A 19,566-nucleotide genomic window follows, 5' to 3' on the forward strand; every position below is an offset into this window, starting at 1 on the left:
GACGGCTGCATATTTATCCCTGCATTGCAGGGGGGGTTGGACTCGATGACCCCCAGGGTCCCTTCTAACTCTATGATTGGCAGGGGGGGGGACTGAGAGGCTGGCCTTAGGGACAGAGGCAGAGCTAGCTGCTGCAGCGCCCGGAGCGGTGCACATGCCATGGGGTGAGTGTCCCAGGGGGAGAGATGCCCATGGGGGGGGTGGAGCGAGCTGTCCATGCTGGGCTGCTTCCTGGGGGGTGGGGAGCCATGCCGCTTTGCCAGCGCCCTTCTTCCTTTCCCTCTTCCTTTTAACAGCTATGGGGAGGCTCCCTCCCCCAAGCAGCCCGGAAGCGAGGGGCAATGGCGCGACGCCGGCCCACAACTCCAAAGCCTCCCCCAGCTGTCAAAACAAAGGGGGAAGGTGGGGAAGGCCGCTGGCAAGGCGGCGCATCTCCACCCCTTCCCCTGACGGCTCAGGGTAGGCCTGGGAGTCACGGTGCGCCGAATGTCACCCCCCCCTCAGTGATGACACCTGGGGTGGACCGCTCCCACCGCCCCCTTCCTCTGCCCCTGCTTAGGGACAGGCAGAGCCTGGGCTCCTCGGAGTTGACAAATGGAGGGGTGCACATGGAGGGACCAGCAGCTGGCCAAAGAGGGGAAATATTATTGACTTATTCGCAGAATCTATAGCCCTCTCTACAGCTGAATTCTCCGCACTCCCAAGAGTGGGGAGCAAAGTAATGAAAACAAATAATAATAATAATAATAATTTATTTAAGCCCTGCCTATCTGGCTGGGTTTACCCAGCCACTCTGGGTGGCTTCCAACAGAATGTTAAAGTACAATAACCTATTAAACATTAAAAGCTTCCCTAAACAGGGCTGCCTTCTGATGTCTTCTAAAAGTCTGGTAGTTGTTCTTCTCTTTGACATCTGGTGGGAGGGCGTTCCACAGGGCGGGCGCCACCACCGAGAAGGCCCTCTGCCTGGTTCCCTGCAACTTGGCTTCTCATGAGGGGACCGCCAGAAGGCCCTCGGAGCTGGACCTTAGTGTCCAGGCAGAACAATGGGGGTGGAGATGCTCCTTCAGGAAGAAGAACAATTTACAAAATCTTTTAAACAGGTCCATTGAAAAACTAATCAACGTCCTATTTGTCTGGGGGGAGGTGGGGGGCAGTGCCTGCCTGCCCCTTTCAAGCACAGCTGGGAAGAGGCCTCTGCAGGCTGAGCAGTGGCGTAGCGTGGGGGGTGCAGGGGGGGCCGGCCACACCAGGCGCAACATCTGGGGGTTAGGGTTAGGGGGCGCAAATCCACGGGTTAGGGGGCGCAAATTACTTCCCTTGCCCCGGGTGCTGACAACCCACGCTACGCCACTGCTGCCAAGTGAAAAGTCTTTTGTTCCCATAGAGTAGAATCTGTCTCCTTGGGTACATGAACACTTAGACTAACTATTCAACTTAGCTCACAATAGTTCAGCTTCTATTTCCTTATGCTTCACAAGGCCAGGCGTTTAAAGTTAGGTTACTGGACCTGAAATGGCTCCTTTCCTATAAGCTTCCTCTCCCATATGCTCTGCACCCCATCCCTTTCCTGGTATTTCATGCATTTTGCATGCCATTTGCTAGTTGCTGGCTGTTACAGCTTCACTCTAAATGTATGATTAAATGATCCTTGACTTACTTCTAACTTTTAAAAGCCCTCCGAGGTGTAATGTTGTATCAAATGTTAATGTTTTACACTGAATATAAAATGGAAAAGCAATACCATTGCCTGCAGCAGGATTTCTGAATTGTCTAGAGAGCATAATTCATCAACATCACCACACATTTGGACAGATTTGATAAATTCCTTTCAGAAACATATGGTGGTGTTGGCAAACTAGCAGACGTAGAAGGTTTCTGAGTCACTCCTTCGCCTCGTGACATCTGGCATCAGTCAGTCACTTGGATTAAAGTTCAGTTTATCTAACCTGGAACAATAATCCACTCTATTTCTCTCAGAAATCCCTTAAACTGGGGTGGCCAACATGGTGTCCTCAATATGTTGTTGGACCACAGTTCCCTCCACACCTGACCACTGGCCATACTGGCGGGAGCTGACGGGAATTGGAGTCCAGCAACTTCTGGAGGAACCACATCAGGTATTCCTTGACTTACGTCAACAATGAAAACTTGAACATTGTTCTAGATTTTTTTTTAGCAGGCAAAATTTTGATAGCCATTGCGGGGCGGGGGGAGAGCAGTGATAGGTGGGAAAGCAGGGAGACCAACAGTAGAGGGAGCCAGAGCCAATGACAGGCAGATCCAACTAACTCTGTACCCACCCTTTCCTCTGCTGAATTCTAACAGGGCAACACAGGCAGAGGAGGAGGAGGCTGACAGATTATGCCACTCCCTGGACTGGTTGTAAGAAGGCAGGCAGGTGGGGGCTAGCAGTGCTTCATTTGACACAATGGACCAGCCTTCACTTGTGATTCCTATAGGAATGATGACATGTTGGTGTTAAATTTGGCATTGAAGTAGGGGAGATAGTGTTGAAATGCTGATTTAGGTATATTCCTTTTAACCGTCTAGTCTGTTGTAGGGCTGGTGAGAAGCAATGTGCAACAGTTCAAGATGGAAATTTCAGTAACATCATTTAGCTTCAATTTCATGGCAGTCTCCTATGTTTCTACCCCAACTCACAAAGAGTGTTTGGGGGCATGGCTAGCAGCTTGGGGAGAGACTCTGAGTGAGGCAAAAGCTTAGCTGCCTTGGCTGGTTGCTTAGGCATCAGCAACTAATACTGGAAAAGATCACTGAACAACAGAAGGAATGCTCACACCCATGTTCTCACTGCTTCTGTATGCACAGGAAATTTAAAGCAAGATATTTGCAATGTCCTCCAGTGCGGGCACCCTTACAAACCCATGTGCTTGCAGTGAAGAATGGTACATGCATGCTTTGCTTTGTATCTCTGGTTCTGTAAGGGATGAAGATGTGTGTGGATTGTGGGGTTGATTTTGTTTTAAATGACAGCAAGGATTCTTTTTCTGGCTAACGGTGCAAAACAAACAGTGAGTGACATGGCTAAGCCAACCATCCATGAGTGGCAAAATACCGTTTTTGTTGTGGCAGCCTTTTTAAGTACTGATTCTCCCATCCCACAAAGCTATTGCAGCCTCTCCAAGAGAAAAAGTTAAACCCAGAAAGCAGATTTTGAGTGGGGGAGAATGAATGACGACTTGTCATTTCAGCTCCCTGCCCTAGTCTCTTCTGAAGTTTTTTCTGCAAGTGATCTCCAAAATATCCTGAACCTTAGAGTCAATCCTTGTATTGCTCTCCACCATATGCATACTAGAAAGAGAGGTTTACCTTGTTTTGGAGGCGGTGCAAAGAATTTCTCATTCCATTACTTGACTGGCATGTTCTGTTGGGTAGATCATCATGAAAATTGATGCTTCCTTTATTCTACAGCTTGTGCTCCTTTTAAATGCAACGAGATGATATTTGACAGGGATAGATAATGTTGTGCCTTCCAGGTGGCATTGAACTATAGCTCCCATCAGCCCTAGCCAGCATGGCCAATGGTGGTGGATAATGGAGTCCAATAACACCTAGAGGGTACCATGTTTGCTCCCTCTGCCATATGTGGTACAACAGGAATTGTATTCTTTATCAAACTGAAAGAGTCAGTTGAACTGCTTCTTCCCTTGGTGTGCTTTTTTACTTTTAACCAGAATCAAGATCTTAACTTTAATTGACTCCAGAGAGCTCGGTTTCCGTGGTTTTATTTTTCAAGTTGTGTTGGGAGGAGGGGAGAGTACACTTGACTGCACAAAATAATTGGTGTAATGTTGTAGGCTTGAAGTCCCCCTTTGATCAGATTCCTCAGATAGTATCACTTTATCTGTCTCCCCTCTCTCTCTCTCTCTCTCTCTCTCTCTCTCTCTCTCTCTTGCCTTTCTTTCCCAACCAAGATCCCAGTCACGAGAGGGCAGGCAGCAACATGCGGTACTTTGAGAGGCTGCTGGAGAAAGAAAAAGAAGCCAAGACAATCAATGAGACCTCAGATACGATAGAGCCAACAACGCAAGGTGGGATATATGAAAGGCCCCAGGACTACCTGCCAGAGCGTGAAATCTATGAGGCTCTTTGCAGAGGAGAAGGTGTGAAAATGGTGAGAGAAAGACCATTCCAAAGGCAGATTTAACCTATCATGCTGCAGTAAATCTTCTGGGAATGCATCCCCCAAACAAACTGACACTACCCTTTGGCTTCTGAAAAAGTCCACAGGGAATTTCAGGATTGCAGAATATTTTAGTTTAAACATTAAGTCATTTTTTAATGAAAACAAATAAAAACAAAAGCAAAACAGTCTTTCTGAGTCAAAATTCTGAACCCAGTATCAGACTGGAAATCACAAAGTTGCTATTTCTGAATAGGTGTCATCTGTATCCCCCAAACCAGTATGATCCTTTGAATCATATCCAACAATTTATTCATAATCATAATCTCAAACCCTTTTAAAGCCAGGTTTTCTGCTGCTGTTCGTATCAGTGGAGACTCCGGTTGTAAGATAAGACCTTTTTTTTTCAGAAGCAAGAGTTTAACTAGTGAGAAAAGAAGAACTGTTAAAGTATCATGTTGCTATATTTGATTTTTGGGGACATAACTACCAAACATGGTATATAGAATAATAAGAGTTGGAGGGTCCTTTTGTGGGTCATCTCCTCAGCATCCTGCTCAGTGCAGGATACTCAGAGGTATGGTATCCCCAGTGAGGGAGAACCCAGCACACTCCTTGGTCATTAGTTGAATTGTCAAGCTGTTCTTGAAGCTCCCCTTGAAACCTTTCTCAGATGAGTACAGTGGTACCTCAGGTTAAGTACTTAATTCATTCCGGAGGTCCGTACTTAACCTGAAACTGTTCTTAACCTGAAACACCACTTTAGCTAATGGGGCCTCCTGCTGCTGCCGCGCCGCCAGAGCACGATTTCTGTTCTCATCCTGAAGCAAAGTTCTTAACCCGAGGTACTATTTCTGGGTTAGCGGAGTCTGTAACCTGAAGTGTATGTAACCTGAAGCGTATGTAACCCGAGGTACCACTGTACTCTTGAAGATGGTTTCCCAATAATTTATAAATGCATAACTGCTCGATTAATATTAGACACAATACTGAAGTCTGAATATGTAGAGATTAATTAACCTTGACTGAACCTAAACCTAAACCTTGACTGAACCTAAACCTGAACCTAAACTCAACATTCAAAATAGTACATTTATCTGAATTTGTTCATAGACACCTCGAAGACAGAAGAGGTTGTTCTGTAGGTACCACAATGGGAACCAAAATCCCCACCTCCTTATAGCACCTTTTAAAGAAGAAGATGAATGGGACAGCCCTCACATTGTCAGGTACTATGACGTGTTATCTGATGAAGAAATAGAGAAGATTAAGGAGCTGGCTAAACCAAAAGTAAGTGCTGCAAGTCTTTGTCAGTCTTTCGCTGGGCTAATGTGATATTTTGATTGAAATAGTGAGCTTGGGTGACTTAGACATGTCAAGAACACATTGTCCTAGTTCCAAGAGTGTGATTTACTGTGATGAAGCAAAGTTCGTCCCAGCTACGTGAGGAGTGGTTGTAACAAGTTACAGGATAATCACACCTTACACACATTTATCTTGAGCAATTTCAGCCATGTGTGTTTGGAGGTGAGCTGGCTGAAGTTGCACAAGTTAAATCCAAGCAGGACAGATAGCTTAAAAGCTCTTTTCACACTGAGTCTGTTCGGAGTTAGCGGGCACATAAGGAGGTTTTATGCTCTCCACCTTTGTTGGGGTACAAGGCCCCAACCAGATCAAGGCACTGGTTCTGGGAGTACTAGGGATTCTTTTGCTCTCTTCCCTTCCTCTGCTATCTGCAGGGTGGCTCCAGGGTTTGGGTTATGCAATTTTCACGTACATGTGGTGACCATTTTGCATGAGGGTCCTGTTCCCGGCCCCCACACATGTCAGCGGGCCACGCATAAGTCCGCCCCACCCCATTCTGCCTTCATTTTGCCCTTTTCTGTGTCCCAAAGGATTCATGTGTTGATGATTGTGCATCCATTGGGCATGCCTAAAATGGTCGCCACCTGTATACGCAGAATCCCCACCACATAAGATGCAATCATACTGTAGTTGCAATAGGTCTAGGTGGTTGCAATAGGTCTAGGTAGTTGCAATAGGTGGTTTCATTACAACAGGTCTATGTGCCAGTGAACCCATAGTCAAATCGAACCACTTCATTGGAGCTCCATTGTGGAATAGGGAGCATCTTTCCTTGATCCATCAGCAGAATCATTTCTAAGTGTATTTTTCGTTCCAGGCACAAGTTCCTCCTTACTCTTTTCTTCTCCTTTTCTTTTTATAGCTGTCTATATTTCATTCTTGGCTCCAAACTATGTCTGAATGACACAGACAGCCTAAGTTAAGGAGATTTTAGGCCATAGTTAGTAGGCTTGGGTGCTAATATTTTATTCCTTTGGTCATTAAAACACACAGTACGAGATTTGTGGCAGCGCTAGACCAGTGATGTTGACTTGAATGTTTTTTTCATTATAATTTGTGCTGCCTGGCACAAAACTGAAATGAGAAATATTTCTATTGGACCACTTGATAATGACCTTTTTCAGTCTCTGACCCCTTTTCTTCCTTTCCCAACCATTTTTATAACTGTTGCAGCCACATTGTTTTTTATGTTGTTTATTGAGCTCCCTTGCTTATAGTTTTAAAGCCATGCTAATTAGAAGTGAAAACTGAATTCATAGAACATATGAAGCTGCCTTGCATTGGCCTGGCTTGGGCATAACACTGAAGTCAGCCTCATGGCCTAACCCTTCCTCACGGCCTACCCCTGTCCCAAGGAAGATGCCACTTCCATTTTCAGTGCTATGTCCAAACCCTAAACAAGTTAATATTAATTCTGGTTTAAGGCCAACCCTAAACTTTAGTGAAACATGCCAACTTCATACACTATTGTTTGAAGATGACTTGTTTCAATAAACCATCATTTTTTTGTTTATGTACACTCTGCTCTGGCCTCTTACATGAGAACATAATGGGGAATTTTGGTTAGGGTTTTTTTAATGGAAGTGAAAACTTCCAGTCTCATCCTTGCAGCCATGCCAGAGAAAGAGAGGAAAGGAGAGAGTGCCCGAGACTCACTGACTTCATGTTAAACCATACTTTAGCATAAGATTCTAAGAAAACCATTGAGTGAGATGATTGCCCTGTCTAGCTTGGTATTGTCTACTTTGACTGAGACACACTTCAGAGTTTCTTTCAGATGTCTTTCATATCACCCGTTAACCTGAAATCCGTTTAACTTAGCAGGAATTGAACCCTATGATCCTAGGTTCTCTTTCATTGAAGCATGTTCTCTTCCAAGAGCTATGGCCCTTCATATGAAATAAAATAATAATAGCTCTTTCATAATGTGGCATTCTACAAGACTCTGGTACTGAAATTATAATTGCATTTATTGCTCATGCAGCTGTAACAGAAAAGAAAGTCGGTAGCACAGGGTCAGTATAACTTTTCTACTTTATTGCTAAATGAATGTAACCCCCTGGAGATGGAATAAGAAACAGATACCTTTTGGAGAGCATGAATTTTTTTTGAAATGCTTTTAAAGTAATAACTCTTTGTTCATCAGCCAGTTTGCCTTGGCTGAAATTCTTCTATCTGCCTCATGGCTTTCACCTCTGTAAACTCTGGAGTGTTTTCCTGATGGTTCATCATTACCTCAGACTTAGAAAACAGCAACTTAGCCTAGCTTTGAATAAACCCAAACAGTTGAAATGCAACAGGCATGCTTCCCATACATGTTGTTTAAAAAGAAATCATTCCCAGGTGCATTTCTAGGTGCATTTGGAAGCACAACACTTTTCCAGAATGACAGTCTTCGGCATGATATATGAGTTGATTTAGTAGGTTTCATTTTTGTATTCTGCTTTACCAAAAACAAATGTTGAGCTCAAAGTGGCCTACAATAATCACAATAGCATTAAAGAACAACAAGCATTGCAATCACTATACTGTCAAGGACAATAGCATATAAAGCAAACAACAACAAAATCAACAAAACAATTAGTACCGTTCAATAAAGTCACAGTAACTCAGTATTGCCAAGATACTTCCTAATCACATGGAATTTTACTTGTGAAATCAGCTTTAGTTTTTAAATGAAGGCACATCTAGTTTTGAGAAAGGTTTATTTTTCAGAATCAGCAGGGTGTTTGAAATGGAAAGGTGTGCCGGTCTTAAAAAATGCACAGCTTCTTCATATGTTGCTTTGATGTATTTAGGCAAGCAATTGAGATGCACTCTGATCACATTACTTCTGGACTGTACAAAGTGTTTTACTTTGAAACCATGGTGATTTCAGCCTGTGGGGAAAAGACTAAACGAATTGAATATTTTTGCTTAAAATAAAGTTGGTTTACTGTAGTATAAGTGAGCTAAAAATGAAGATTTATAGTGGAACAAATCTTTTGGCGTTAATGTTAATTGCATCATCTCTGCAAAACATTTATCAAATGCAGATGTGATTGGGTTAGGAAATTTTATTTCTCATCTAGCTCTTGTACTCATTGGATAACCACTTGTTGTACTATATGGTAGAGTGTAGAGAAGTGTTTACTGCAGAGGCAACAGTCTACCATCAACTGAAAGGAATGCCAGTGCCTATTTTGATATTGCTGAAGTTCAATATGTAATTGCCAAGTTTATAATAATGTTCATGGACTACACAATTCTCCAGTGCTTAGGATCTGCAGATGCCTTCCCCAATCATTCCTGAAGCCTTTGGTGGCTTCTGCTTAGCTCTGTTTGTGGTAAAATTAGCATCCACGGTTTGGATAAAGACAATGACATTTTAATATGAGAAGGTGCAATTGACTTTACAGGTCAAAGCAGAACTCAAGGGGGAAAGTGAACATTTTCTGCAACAGTAATCCAGTGCTGCTTGTGACCGCTGACTTGATTCCAAATTTTGCTGAGGAGCTATATCACATCACTAGTTAATATTAGGATGTAGGCTGTATATTTTCTTTTCTTGCTTGTTTATGGCAACTGAAGCATTCACATAGGAACCGTATGGCAAGGATAAGACAATTGCAGGCATAAATATGGAGCTCAGAATTTTAATCACTGTAAGCAAAACTTCATTGTACAATTAAAGTTCAACAGATCAAATTTCTGGCCATAATTTGTGGAGCAAGAGCCTGCAACAGAATAGCAGATGAGTCAGAATTCTGGCACTTCGTTGTGCCAAAAACTGCATGCCAAGACAAGAAAATTAATAGGCGGATTTCAGAGCATATGAGAGAATCTGGGGGAAAACATTATCAAACACTGAAGGGGGGGGATGATAAGGTGGAAAACAGCTATAGCTGTGTAGGTTGTAATGGACACAGTAAATCTTAGCCTAAGTTTGATTTAAATAAATGTGGCAGCATCATAACTGCTGAACAGAAACAAGTTTTACTGGAGGGTCACTGGAGGAATGATGCAGGCTAGTGAGCCAGGGCCCCTCACTATTGCCCAAAATGGATTGCTGGCAAGTTCCATCTTCATAAATACCATTCCCTCCACTTATTTCTCTTCTTTCTGGGTTAGCAACTGAGGGCCCCATGCTATCCTTCAAAGCCCAGTTCTGGCTCAGACTGCTGTTCCATATTAGAATTTGCTGCCTTTTGGAGCAATTATGTGCCAAATCTTTGTACCAATCTCTGTTTTTCCCAGTTAAGTCCTTTGCGCTGATATATTAGAAATACTAGGAATCCTCTGCCTTTCTTTCTTTCTTTCTTTCTTTTTTTTTTTTTTTGAGGATAATTAATCCTCCTCAGCTTCACTGAGCTACACTAGTCTTGTGAATGCATTTAATATTTCTTGTTGTATTCAGTTTTAACTGTTCAGGCGGCATCTGTTAATGAGAAACAAAAAGCACAAATATGAATACAGTACAAATATGAACAATGCCCTCTTATTGAGTCACCAGCTGCTGAGGTATGACCTCCGGAAGGTTTCCCAGAAGGGGATATGACCCTTGGGTTGAAAAAAGCTTCCCCACCCTGATCTAAAACTGAAGATGCTTCCAACTCTAGCAGCACTCCAGAAGCATCTTTTAAGTGCATTCGCTTCAAAGAAGAAGCCATTCCTATCGCAGGCGTTTGGTGCAGTGATGCTTGGTCAGGTGCTGTGACACTGCCATCCATCCTGGTTTTACTGGTCTGTTTCAGTCAGTAGCAGTTGGCATCAGGACTGGTACAGACCTATTGGCAGATATAATGTGTGTTCATTCATTGTGTCTGGCACTTCCATTAGAGCAGCTTTCCCCAATCTGAAATCCAGAGGTTTGGGACAGCAACTCCATGCTAGCTGGAGCTGAGGGGTATTTCAGTACAAAACATCGGAAGGGTTGGTTATGGAGGCTTCTCTGCAATCAGCCCTTACCCAACCCTGCCCGTAAACAAAAAGATGGAACCCTTTCCTCTTACATAGTCACTTTCTGTTTGTTTCTGCTTTGCATTGACTAATGCAAGATGTAATCTTCAAGAGTTTATCACAGCTGAAGGTTGGGGGTTCTTGTTTTGTTCTCCGAAACCTGTTTCTTAGACAGTATGGTTTATATAAATCTTCTAATGGAGCTTAAAATTCATATGAGATAAATTTATCATTGCCAGTAATGCAGTATATCATCTTTCTCAGTATACATGATAAAATCATCTACCCATAACATTTTTACACGGAGTTTTATCCGATGCAGAAATGGGAAGGCTGTGAATGAAGGACAGGAGGTGCAACTTGTATTAATTTTGTCAGTAATTTTTGTGTGTATGTGTGCTGCTGAAGTTATTAAACCTTGCCTTTCTTTTGATAACAGTTGGCAAGAGCTACCGTACGTGACCCCAAGACGGGCGTATTAACTACAGCAAACTACCGAGTGTCTAAAAGGTAAGCTGTCCGAGGATCATTCTCATTCTCATTGCTGTAGGAGTCATTTCCAAGTACTGTTGATGAAAGGTGAAACTTTGAGAAGTTGGGGGTTTTATTTTTTGTAAACTGAGCACATACTGAGCATTCACAGAAGCAATTTGTCAACTTCTCTTTAAAGATTAGCAATAGGATAAAGATAGGAATGGGGAACTTCTCTTGGTGTTGTTGGGTTCCAGCTTCCACCAACCCCAGCCAGAATAGCCAAAAATGCAGGGAGCTGTGGATTAGGGGGGGATATACTTCATTTTACAGTGATTGGAGAGAACTGTCTAATTTCTCTGTGAAATCTTCTTTTCTGCAAGTTCATGGCTGGAGGAAAATGATGACCTTGTTATCGCCAAAGTGAATCATCGAATGGAGCAGATCACAGGATTAACAGTGAAAACAGCTGAATTATTGCAGGTAAGTACAAAAGCACACTGCCAGTTATTCTTCCATAGGCATGGGAAACAATCAGTACCGCAATCTCCATGCTGCAATTTATGAAGCAGGGGCATTTGTTAATTCTGTGGGACCATAACTTACAGAAACAGAATCGAAAAAGGAGGCGAGGGAAGGGAAAAATAATATTATGTTCATTCCACAATCCTCCTGCTGGGCAGGTCGTAGCCAGGAGGTCACCAAACTTTGGGGAGCTATGGGCCCATTTGCAATTTGGAGAAAGCGTTGTGGGAACCACACGTCTCCTGCAACCAAGCAGACACTGCAGCCTAGTCTACTGGCTGCAACAGAAGGCTTCTTTCAAGGCTTAATTTCACAGGTGGAAAGGGACCATGTGGGCACAAGGGATGTCTCTGAATACACATGTGCACCCAGGAGTGCTGCATCAGCAACCCCCACAGCAGCCTGACATATAAATTACCACTTTTGATTATGGCCCTTATCTGAATCAGTAGAGATTTTCAGCGCTGAGGTGTTTCCATATTGGTTTGCTTCATCTCAGTTCAGTGCGTTGGAGTACCAGATATTAGGGAATGCTGTAGTTTCTGGCAAATAGAGCAGGCTGAAGAGCTGAGGTTATGGATTCATGGGGCAGAGTGTGCCAATGGGAACTGTGAATGCAGTAGTAGATGGAGACCATGTCTCCTCCAGCTGCTGTTTTTTGAACTCCATCCAGGACAAAATTGTGGAATTCAGTCATGAACAAGCCAGTTTCACTTCATAATCCTTTCTCCCTCTTCACATCCTACATCTCCAACTAACTGTCTGATATTTCCATTATGTCAGCATTATCATCGGAGACTCTTGAGTGATGTCCAACTGAGATATATATTGAAATCAGTAAGCTTAAATTACTTGGAAGTCCATTGGTTTCAATGAGTCTGCTCAATGAGAATGACTTAATCAACCATTGCTCTATATGTCCAAGACTCAACTGCTCCCTGGAGGAAATTTTGAGGGTGTGCGCTGGGGGCTGCAAAGGAAAGGAGAGGAGGGACAAGTTTGTTACGCAAGTGGATTTTGTGGCTTAAGTGGAGCAGCAGCACTGAATACAACTGATCACCTAGGTTTCTTCTTTTAACCTACAGAAGAAATCTTTTATTTATATTTCATTACATTTTCTTTTGTCATTTTCTTCCTACCTTAGGTTGCTAATTACGGCATGGGAGGACAGTATGAACCACACTTTGACTTCTCACGGGTAAGATTTCAATTTCAAAGTTGTTCTGTGTTCCTGATAAGCATACATAATTTTTAAGGGTTAAACTAGAGATAAGAGAGATTCCTAATGAGACCTGACATATTTTTATGCACTCAGGAGCAGCCGTGCGGGCATGGCTGATTTTGGATCAGGGCTACAAGCGTTGCTCATTCTCTCTCCAGCCAGTAGTACGCAGCCACATGCGCACACTCACACAACCCTCTCTAGTCTCCATCACAGCTCTGTTGGCTCGGCCACAGGTTTCTCTGCAGTTCAATTTATTTCCACATTTTGGAAACGTTGTGATTCAGCTACCTGTGATCTTAGGAATAAAGCACAGCCAATTGCAGTGATGTCATAAGATAGCACTTACCTGTATAGTGTCATGGATGTCAGCCATAAATTTACCATACATGCTGATTGGGCAGCTAAAGAATTCTCTCACACCTTGCCAGCATGCATGGTGCCTGTGTGGAAAAAACCTTGTTTGATCACAGGATGAAACGCTAAACTTTGGCTTGGTGTAGTTGCTATATTGGCCTTGTATGCTATGCCACATTAATAAATAAGCTAGCCAACTATTTAGCCTGGGATTCTAAAGGCTGAAGTTCAGTGCACAATTACCTTAGGATAACCCCCATTGGACAACTTCCTCTCAAACACTATAGATGTGCATAGGATCAGGGCTGCACACCCCGCTTTCCAAAGCTAAAACAGGGAACCTTGGAAGTTGGGTTAAAGTTCTTGTTTGTTTCAGCGACCCTTTGACAACACACTCAAATCGGATGGAAATAGGCTAGCGACGTTTCTTAACTATGTAAGTACCTCTGTGTCCTTCTATGCGTGCTTGAAGTTTGCAGTTCACTTTCATTTAATTTTATAGAAAGAGGAACCTGATGTTTTCAAGCATTTAGGGACTGGGAATCGCGTGGCCACTTTTTTAAGCTATGTAAGTATGACCAATCCTGTATATGTGGAGTGAGACCTCTTTGTCATGCCACTGGCATAAATACAACTTACTGCATGAAATGTAGTTATTTACTAGGCTGTAGACCAGGGGTGGCTAAACCTTTTGGCAGCCCGAGAACCACTTTCTCCCTGGGTCAGCCCTGCAGCAATAGCATTGGATGTAGCCAAAGTGGGCTTAGCAGGTCCACATGTTCACATGCCAGACAGATCCAGATCACACTTCCATGCCTCTGTTCTGTTAGTTTCTGTTTGTTGCCACTGTGCAGTGCTTTGGAGTCACAAGACTCTGTTTACATTCCAGAGATTCCATACTGTTGGAAGTCTCACGGAAGACAGGAGACAGATGTGACGTTACTGGTTTCCTGTTCCTTTTTTTCCCAGTTGCTCTCTGCTCTCACAGAGAGAGGATGTTTCTTTTCTGTCTGCGTAATTAGAAATAAAACTCTTTAGCCATGCAGCTCATACTATCTCGGCTCCTTCCGTGTGCTGCGTAAGGGGAACGTGCTTGGAGCCTCATCAGAGGCTCAGGTCGTTAATTATCGTCGGAGGGCGATTCCAGAAGAGTCGCTTGGTCGAACGCAAGTCCGACATGTTCTACATGACATGCACAACCAACCCATGTAGTTCAGGAGTTTTTTTAGGAGAAGAGAACACTGGGTGCCTACCTGTCTCACTCTGAGAGGTCAGCTCTGACCCTGGTGATTCAAGAACATGTTGAACTGGTCCTGGTCTCAGTGGTGTGGCCATCCAGTGTAGACCTTGAATGTGGAGATTTCCTTGGTCCTTTTCAGCATAACACATAGTCACAATATCTGTGACAGAGAATTCATTGTGCTTCTTCTTGTTTGTCAAAGAATTCAATCTGCTCTGCTGAGCTAACTGCTATAGTTTTGGTTTCAGTAAGAGCTGTGATTAAGGTACTGTTTATTTATAAATTATAATATATCTACATATTTATAAAGATGTTTAAAAATCTGCACTGCTGAGGAATGGGAGTTCCAAAGGATTGGGGACCACCACAGTATCTTTGTGTATTATAAAAATGTGTTCAACAGGTATAGCTATAGCTAGTCTGCAAGTATAGGGATTCTGTGTGTTTGTGTAATATCCAATTAAATCAAGTGGGCATATTTTCAAGACTTTGGGGTTGTGGAGTGCTGCTGCTGGTTCCTAGTGTTATGTTGCCATTGCCGTTTTGAATTTGCTGGGCATACCTGTGCATATATCAAAATGGCCACCTAGTAGTATTTTTTTAAAAAAGATTTTATTGTTACCATTCACACACCATACAGAAAAAGAAAACAAATTTCCATCACCACCAAACAAAAAAGAAGGGAATTAATACATCAACTAATAGCCTTCAAATCATTAAATAAAAGTGGTCTTTTTCTATCGGCCAGACTTCCCATCTATTCCTTATTACAGATTCTGTATTATTTGTTCACTGCCATGTCAAGAACCTGCTCGGCATCCGAAATAATCAGTCTCACACCAAGATGACTTGAAGAAAAAGCTTTGGCTTTTGCCATGCAATGTTTATTGTGTGCAGTAAAAATAATTCATCCTCTCTCCTCCAGCCCAGCGCTTGTTCTGTCTCGTACTCAACAAAGTAACAATCAAAAGGAATTCAACCTTGCCCCTGCCCGCAGACAAAGAGAGTCCTATGCTACGTGAGCCAATCATTTAGGACAGCACGAGCTATTCACACGCTGTTCATGCTCCAAGGATGCTTTTAGCTATGAAATCACCCTGCAATAATAAGAACTCTGCTCATGCTCTTATGTACAAGCAATCATTTTCCCACACTGCCATTGCATAACTAGTTTTGTTCAAGTTTAATATCCCTTGATCCATTCATAGGTTTTACAACATTCTTAACACTGCTACTGAAAATATTCAAATGCTGCAAACGACTTTAGACTACAATTATTATTTTTCAAGTATATTTTAAAAACTTCCCATTTTGAGATAAATACCTGTTTTGGTTTATTTTTATTTTTTTCTGACATGCTATCTAATTCTGCATATTCAGCCAATTTTTGAATCCATTCTGATATTGATGGGACTTTATCACTTTTCCAATTTGCCACAATGAGAACTCTTGCTGCATCCATAGCATATAAGAAGATCTCTTTAACATTTTTAGGAATATCCGAATCTGTGATTCCCAAAAGGAAAGCTTCTGGTTTCCTATTGAAAGATATTTTAAACATTTTTTCCAATTCTCTGTGGATATCCTCCCCAAACACCTTGATTTCTTTGCACTGCCACCACATATGGAATAGAGTACCTGGTTTTTCTTTACACCTCCAGCAGTTATTTGGGACAGTTTTGAACATCTTGGACAGTTTCCAAGGGGTTAAATACCACCGATGCTGCATTTTAATAAAATTCTCTCTCAGAGAGTAACAGGCTGTAAAATTCCAGTTTATTTTCCAAAGGTTTTCCCACTGCTTCTTAGTTATTGAGTACCCAAAATCTTGTGACCACTTAATCATAGACGCTGTAACCTCCTTCTCCTTGACTTCCCAGTCAAGGAGGATTCGGCATACTTTAGAAAAGTGTTTTAATGACCTAGTAGTCTTTAATGGGTCATACGAATCTTCAAACCTGTTTTGTTCAAAAATTCTCATCTCCACATCAGCTATTCCACATAGCACTGACTAGACGGAGCCACAATATTTTCCTTCTTACTGCTGCCACTGGCTTTGGATTCGTCTTTGAAATGAGCTGAATCTGATTTATACCTCTTTAGGGGAATCTTACTTCCTTGCCTTAATTAAACACAATGGCTTGCATCCTAACTTACCTCCATGAACAGAACAGAGTTCTGTTTGCAGAACAGAGATTTTCACTCTGCACCAACTGCACTCCTGGAAATCTGTTCCTGAGGGTTGGTGGACCTTGGAAATGGTATGAGTTATAGTGCAGATGGAGGGGGTAGTTGGCAAAAATGGTTATCCCCCCCTCCCAATCCTTGCATAAACAGAATGGTAACTTAGGATTCAAATCATTGCATGGAAGTAAGTGTCACTCCATGACAGTACAAGTCGGTGGCTCACTGACCTGAAATTACTCTAACACAGAAATAGAGCAGTGTCTGTTTTATTGCCACATGTCAGACCTATAAATGACTCACTCTGAGACATGTATAATTGAGCAGTGTTATCAATGCCAAGGTATGCTTCAAATTTGCTAAGGAAACATGTGGCTAAATGGCAATGTTGCTTTTTCTCACCAAATGAGTACCATAAAAATAAAAAAAAATTCTGGAAGGGATTCAGGCTACAATCCTAATTGCACATTCTAGGGAATAAGCTCTGCTGATCACAGTGAGGCTTTCAATATGCATAGGATTCCACTATTAATTTCAATTGAAAGCAGGCACCATACCTATTTTTAAGCCAGATTGTAAGTCAGTTACTGCTGTGTGACTTTTGAAACCCTGTAAATATGAGATAACTAAAATCACTGGCTAACAAGGGGGGGGGTCCTTAAAAATGCTTTTATTTATCCAGATCAATCCACAACCCATAATCTAATTGACCCTTTGCTTTGATTAATTAGATTATGGATTGTGGCTTGTCAAGCATTTTAAGACTCCCTTGTTAGCCATTGATTTTAGGCATCTCATATTTATAAGCTTTTAAAAGTCAGACAGCAGTAACTGACTTAACATTTCTATAGAGGAAACGATACATTAATCTGTGCAGTCTTACAAATCATCAATGACTTTTATGGATATTCTCCCCACCCCCAGATGAGTGATGTAGAAGCTGGAGGTGCCACAGTTTTCCCAGACTTTGGAGCAGCAATTTGGCCCAAGAAGGTAACAGCTGAACTTGTCTATTACTCATGTTTTCCCACTAAAACTGCTATGACCACTGTTTTCGCTCTAAATATTTCCCAGTCTTCTTTGTGTTCTGCACCCCTCCTGCCCAGTTGACCATATGGTGTGGCAACTGGCTTGATTAACAAATGTGGTAGTGATTTCTGGGCTTAGATTTGCAATGCAAAATGATTAAAAGCAAGCACATTCCAGCACTACTAATTAAAAAATGCAATCAGGCCGTCTGCTAAATCTGATTCAGGAAGCATCTGCCTGAATTTTAAAATCATTCCCTGTCTGAATGATGTTCACTGTTTCAGGAACTTTCTAGACATTGGCCCAGTTCCCATGCAACACCGAACCATCATTTAAAGCAAGCTATGGTTTACTGTGAACAAATAGCATTCTGGTGTGTGCTGCACAGATGTTCCCATGACACTTGTCCAGTGATTGGTGCTGACAGCAGTCCCCTTTAGTATTGGCTACACTCGGCATGTACCAGAATGCTACTTGTTCACAGTAAACCATAGTTTACTTTAAATGGTGGATTGGTGTGACTTGGGAACTGGGCCAAACAATGCTACCTTTGCAAGCTTGTTAAAAGCGGGAACAGGGAAATTTATAAGCAAGGAGGTGACTGGAAGTGATTGTGGTCTTCTTGTATTAACGTCAGCTATAGGTTTGGTGGCAAATGCCCACAGAAACATGCACAAATAGTACTTTTTATTTCAGTGAAGACTTTTCTTTTACTTTCAGGGGACTGCAGTATTTTGGTATAACCTCTTCAGAAGTGGAGAAGGTGATTACCGGACACGGCATGCAGCATGTCCGGTGTTAGTAGGGTGCAAGTGGGGTAAGTAAGACTCCCAGGTCCTTGGTTTTAGGACAGGCTCGCTAAGCACTAGGCAGGAGTGGGGAACCTTTGTCCCTTCCGCTGGCCCTTGGGTGTGGCATGCCTTCATAACAGAAGACCCATAGATGCACCCAGCTCTCCCTCTTCACCCCCAGGGTAATGAGCACAAGTTACTCCCATGAGTGCCCATGTTTTTTGTGGTCAAAGGCCAGGTAGAAAGGGAAAGAGAGAGCTCAGTCGAGTCCTTTCCCAGTCCCCATCCTGCATGCACATGTGGGATGCATCGGACCTTTAATTTTGAAGCATCACAAGATCTGGATTTGGGGTTGGTTCCAGTGTGTTTATCTCGTTTCTACTGTCTATAATATGTGGCAAAGGGGGAAATAAATGGAGGAATGTGTGCAATTCAACCAGTTTTTTCCCCTTGCTGCTTCAGCTAAATTTTGTTCCGCAGTGCCCAACGTGAGACGGTTGCATACGGGCCTGGTGCCCCAGTTCTAACGAAAACTTTTATTGTTTACAGTATCAAACAAGTGGTTTCATGAAAGAGGAAATGAGTTCTTAAGGCCATGTGGGACAACAGAAGTCGACTGAAACCATCCCGGGCATTAGTCAGCTGGTTTCCCCATCACACCACAACTTTGTGCATCGTCCAGTTCATTTCTAAGAAATGACTCCTACTCTACTATGAAACACAATGATGGCACTATTTATTTAAATAAATAAAGGCAGTGGCTATCGATGGAAGAAGGGAGCTCTTTTTACTATTGGTGCTGGGTGGCTGTTCTTCCATTTCTCGTTTCCCTGCTCTCTTTCAGTTTTTGAAAGAACCACCCAAACTTCCCTGCTCATGCTTTAAGTGTTTGGGCACTTTGGCCACGTGCCTTCTGAACTTCCACCATTTTTTTTTAAAGATGTTAAAAGATTTGTCATCGAACCATATTTTTTATTCCAAATGTAAAAAAAAATAATTTTATTGTATTTCTAGGACGTGCAGTTTTAACCAAAAAAATACAAAGTGCTCTTTTGAAAGATGTGGCGTGGGTGTTGTGCATTTCTTTAGTCACAAAAGTTGCTTGTATCTTCAGTTTTATCGTTTCTGTAACATTGAGCTTGCAAAGGAGCAACGAAGAAGATCGGCCCAGGCACTACAATGCCTTAAAAATGGAACTTTTCCTGTCATGTAGAGTTAGGAGCCTTATGTAGTCGAGCATCTCAAAATCTCAAGTTTCTGGTGGTTCCTGTGCAGTTCAGCAGGGCTCACCAATGTG

At 42.5% G+C, this 19,566-nt stretch overlaps 1 protein-coding gene across 6 annotated transcripts in view; it reads left to right on the plus strand.

Moving 5' to 3' along the window:
* The window catches only part of P4HA2 (prolyl 4-hydroxylase subunit alpha 2), a 52,682-nt gene extending 33,480 nt beyond the window's left edge, over nt 1–19,202 (plus strand). For 5 of the 6 annotated variants that reach the window (XM_082210980.1, XM_082210981.1, XM_082210982.1 and 2 more), the window contains 9 exons: nt 3,939–4,138; nt 5,261–5,437; nt 10,890–10,960; nt 11,305–11,404; nt 12,591–12,644; nt 13,528–13,593; nt 17,374–17,442; nt 18,199–18,295; nt 18,819–19,202. In XM_082210980.1, the coding sequence (XP_082067106.1) occupies nt 3,939–4,138; nt 5,261–5,437; nt 10,890–10,960; nt 11,305–11,404; nt 12,591–12,644; nt 13,528–13,593; nt 17,374–17,442; nt 18,199–18,295; nt 18,819–18,889 (905 nt within the window). In that variant the 3' untranslated portion in view covers nt 18,890–19,202. Of the gene's footprint in view, nt 1–3,938; nt 4,139–5,260; nt 5,438–10,889; nt 10,961–11,304; nt 11,405–12,590; nt 12,645–13,401; nt 13,462–13,527; nt 13,594–17,373; nt 17,443–18,198; nt 18,296–18,818 lie in introns of all 6 variants that reach the window. The other variant, XM_082210983.1, reaches the window with a different exon arrangement.
* Nucleotides 19,203–19,566: the final 364 nt, after the last annotated feature.

Source organism: Podarcis vaucheri, assembly GCF_965113315.1.
Source record: "Podarcis vaucheri genome assembly, chromosome: 2".
In the NCBI taxonomy this organism is placed as follows: Eukaryota; Metazoa; Chordata; class Lepidosauria; order Squamata; family Lacertidae; genus Podarcis; species Podarcis vaucheri.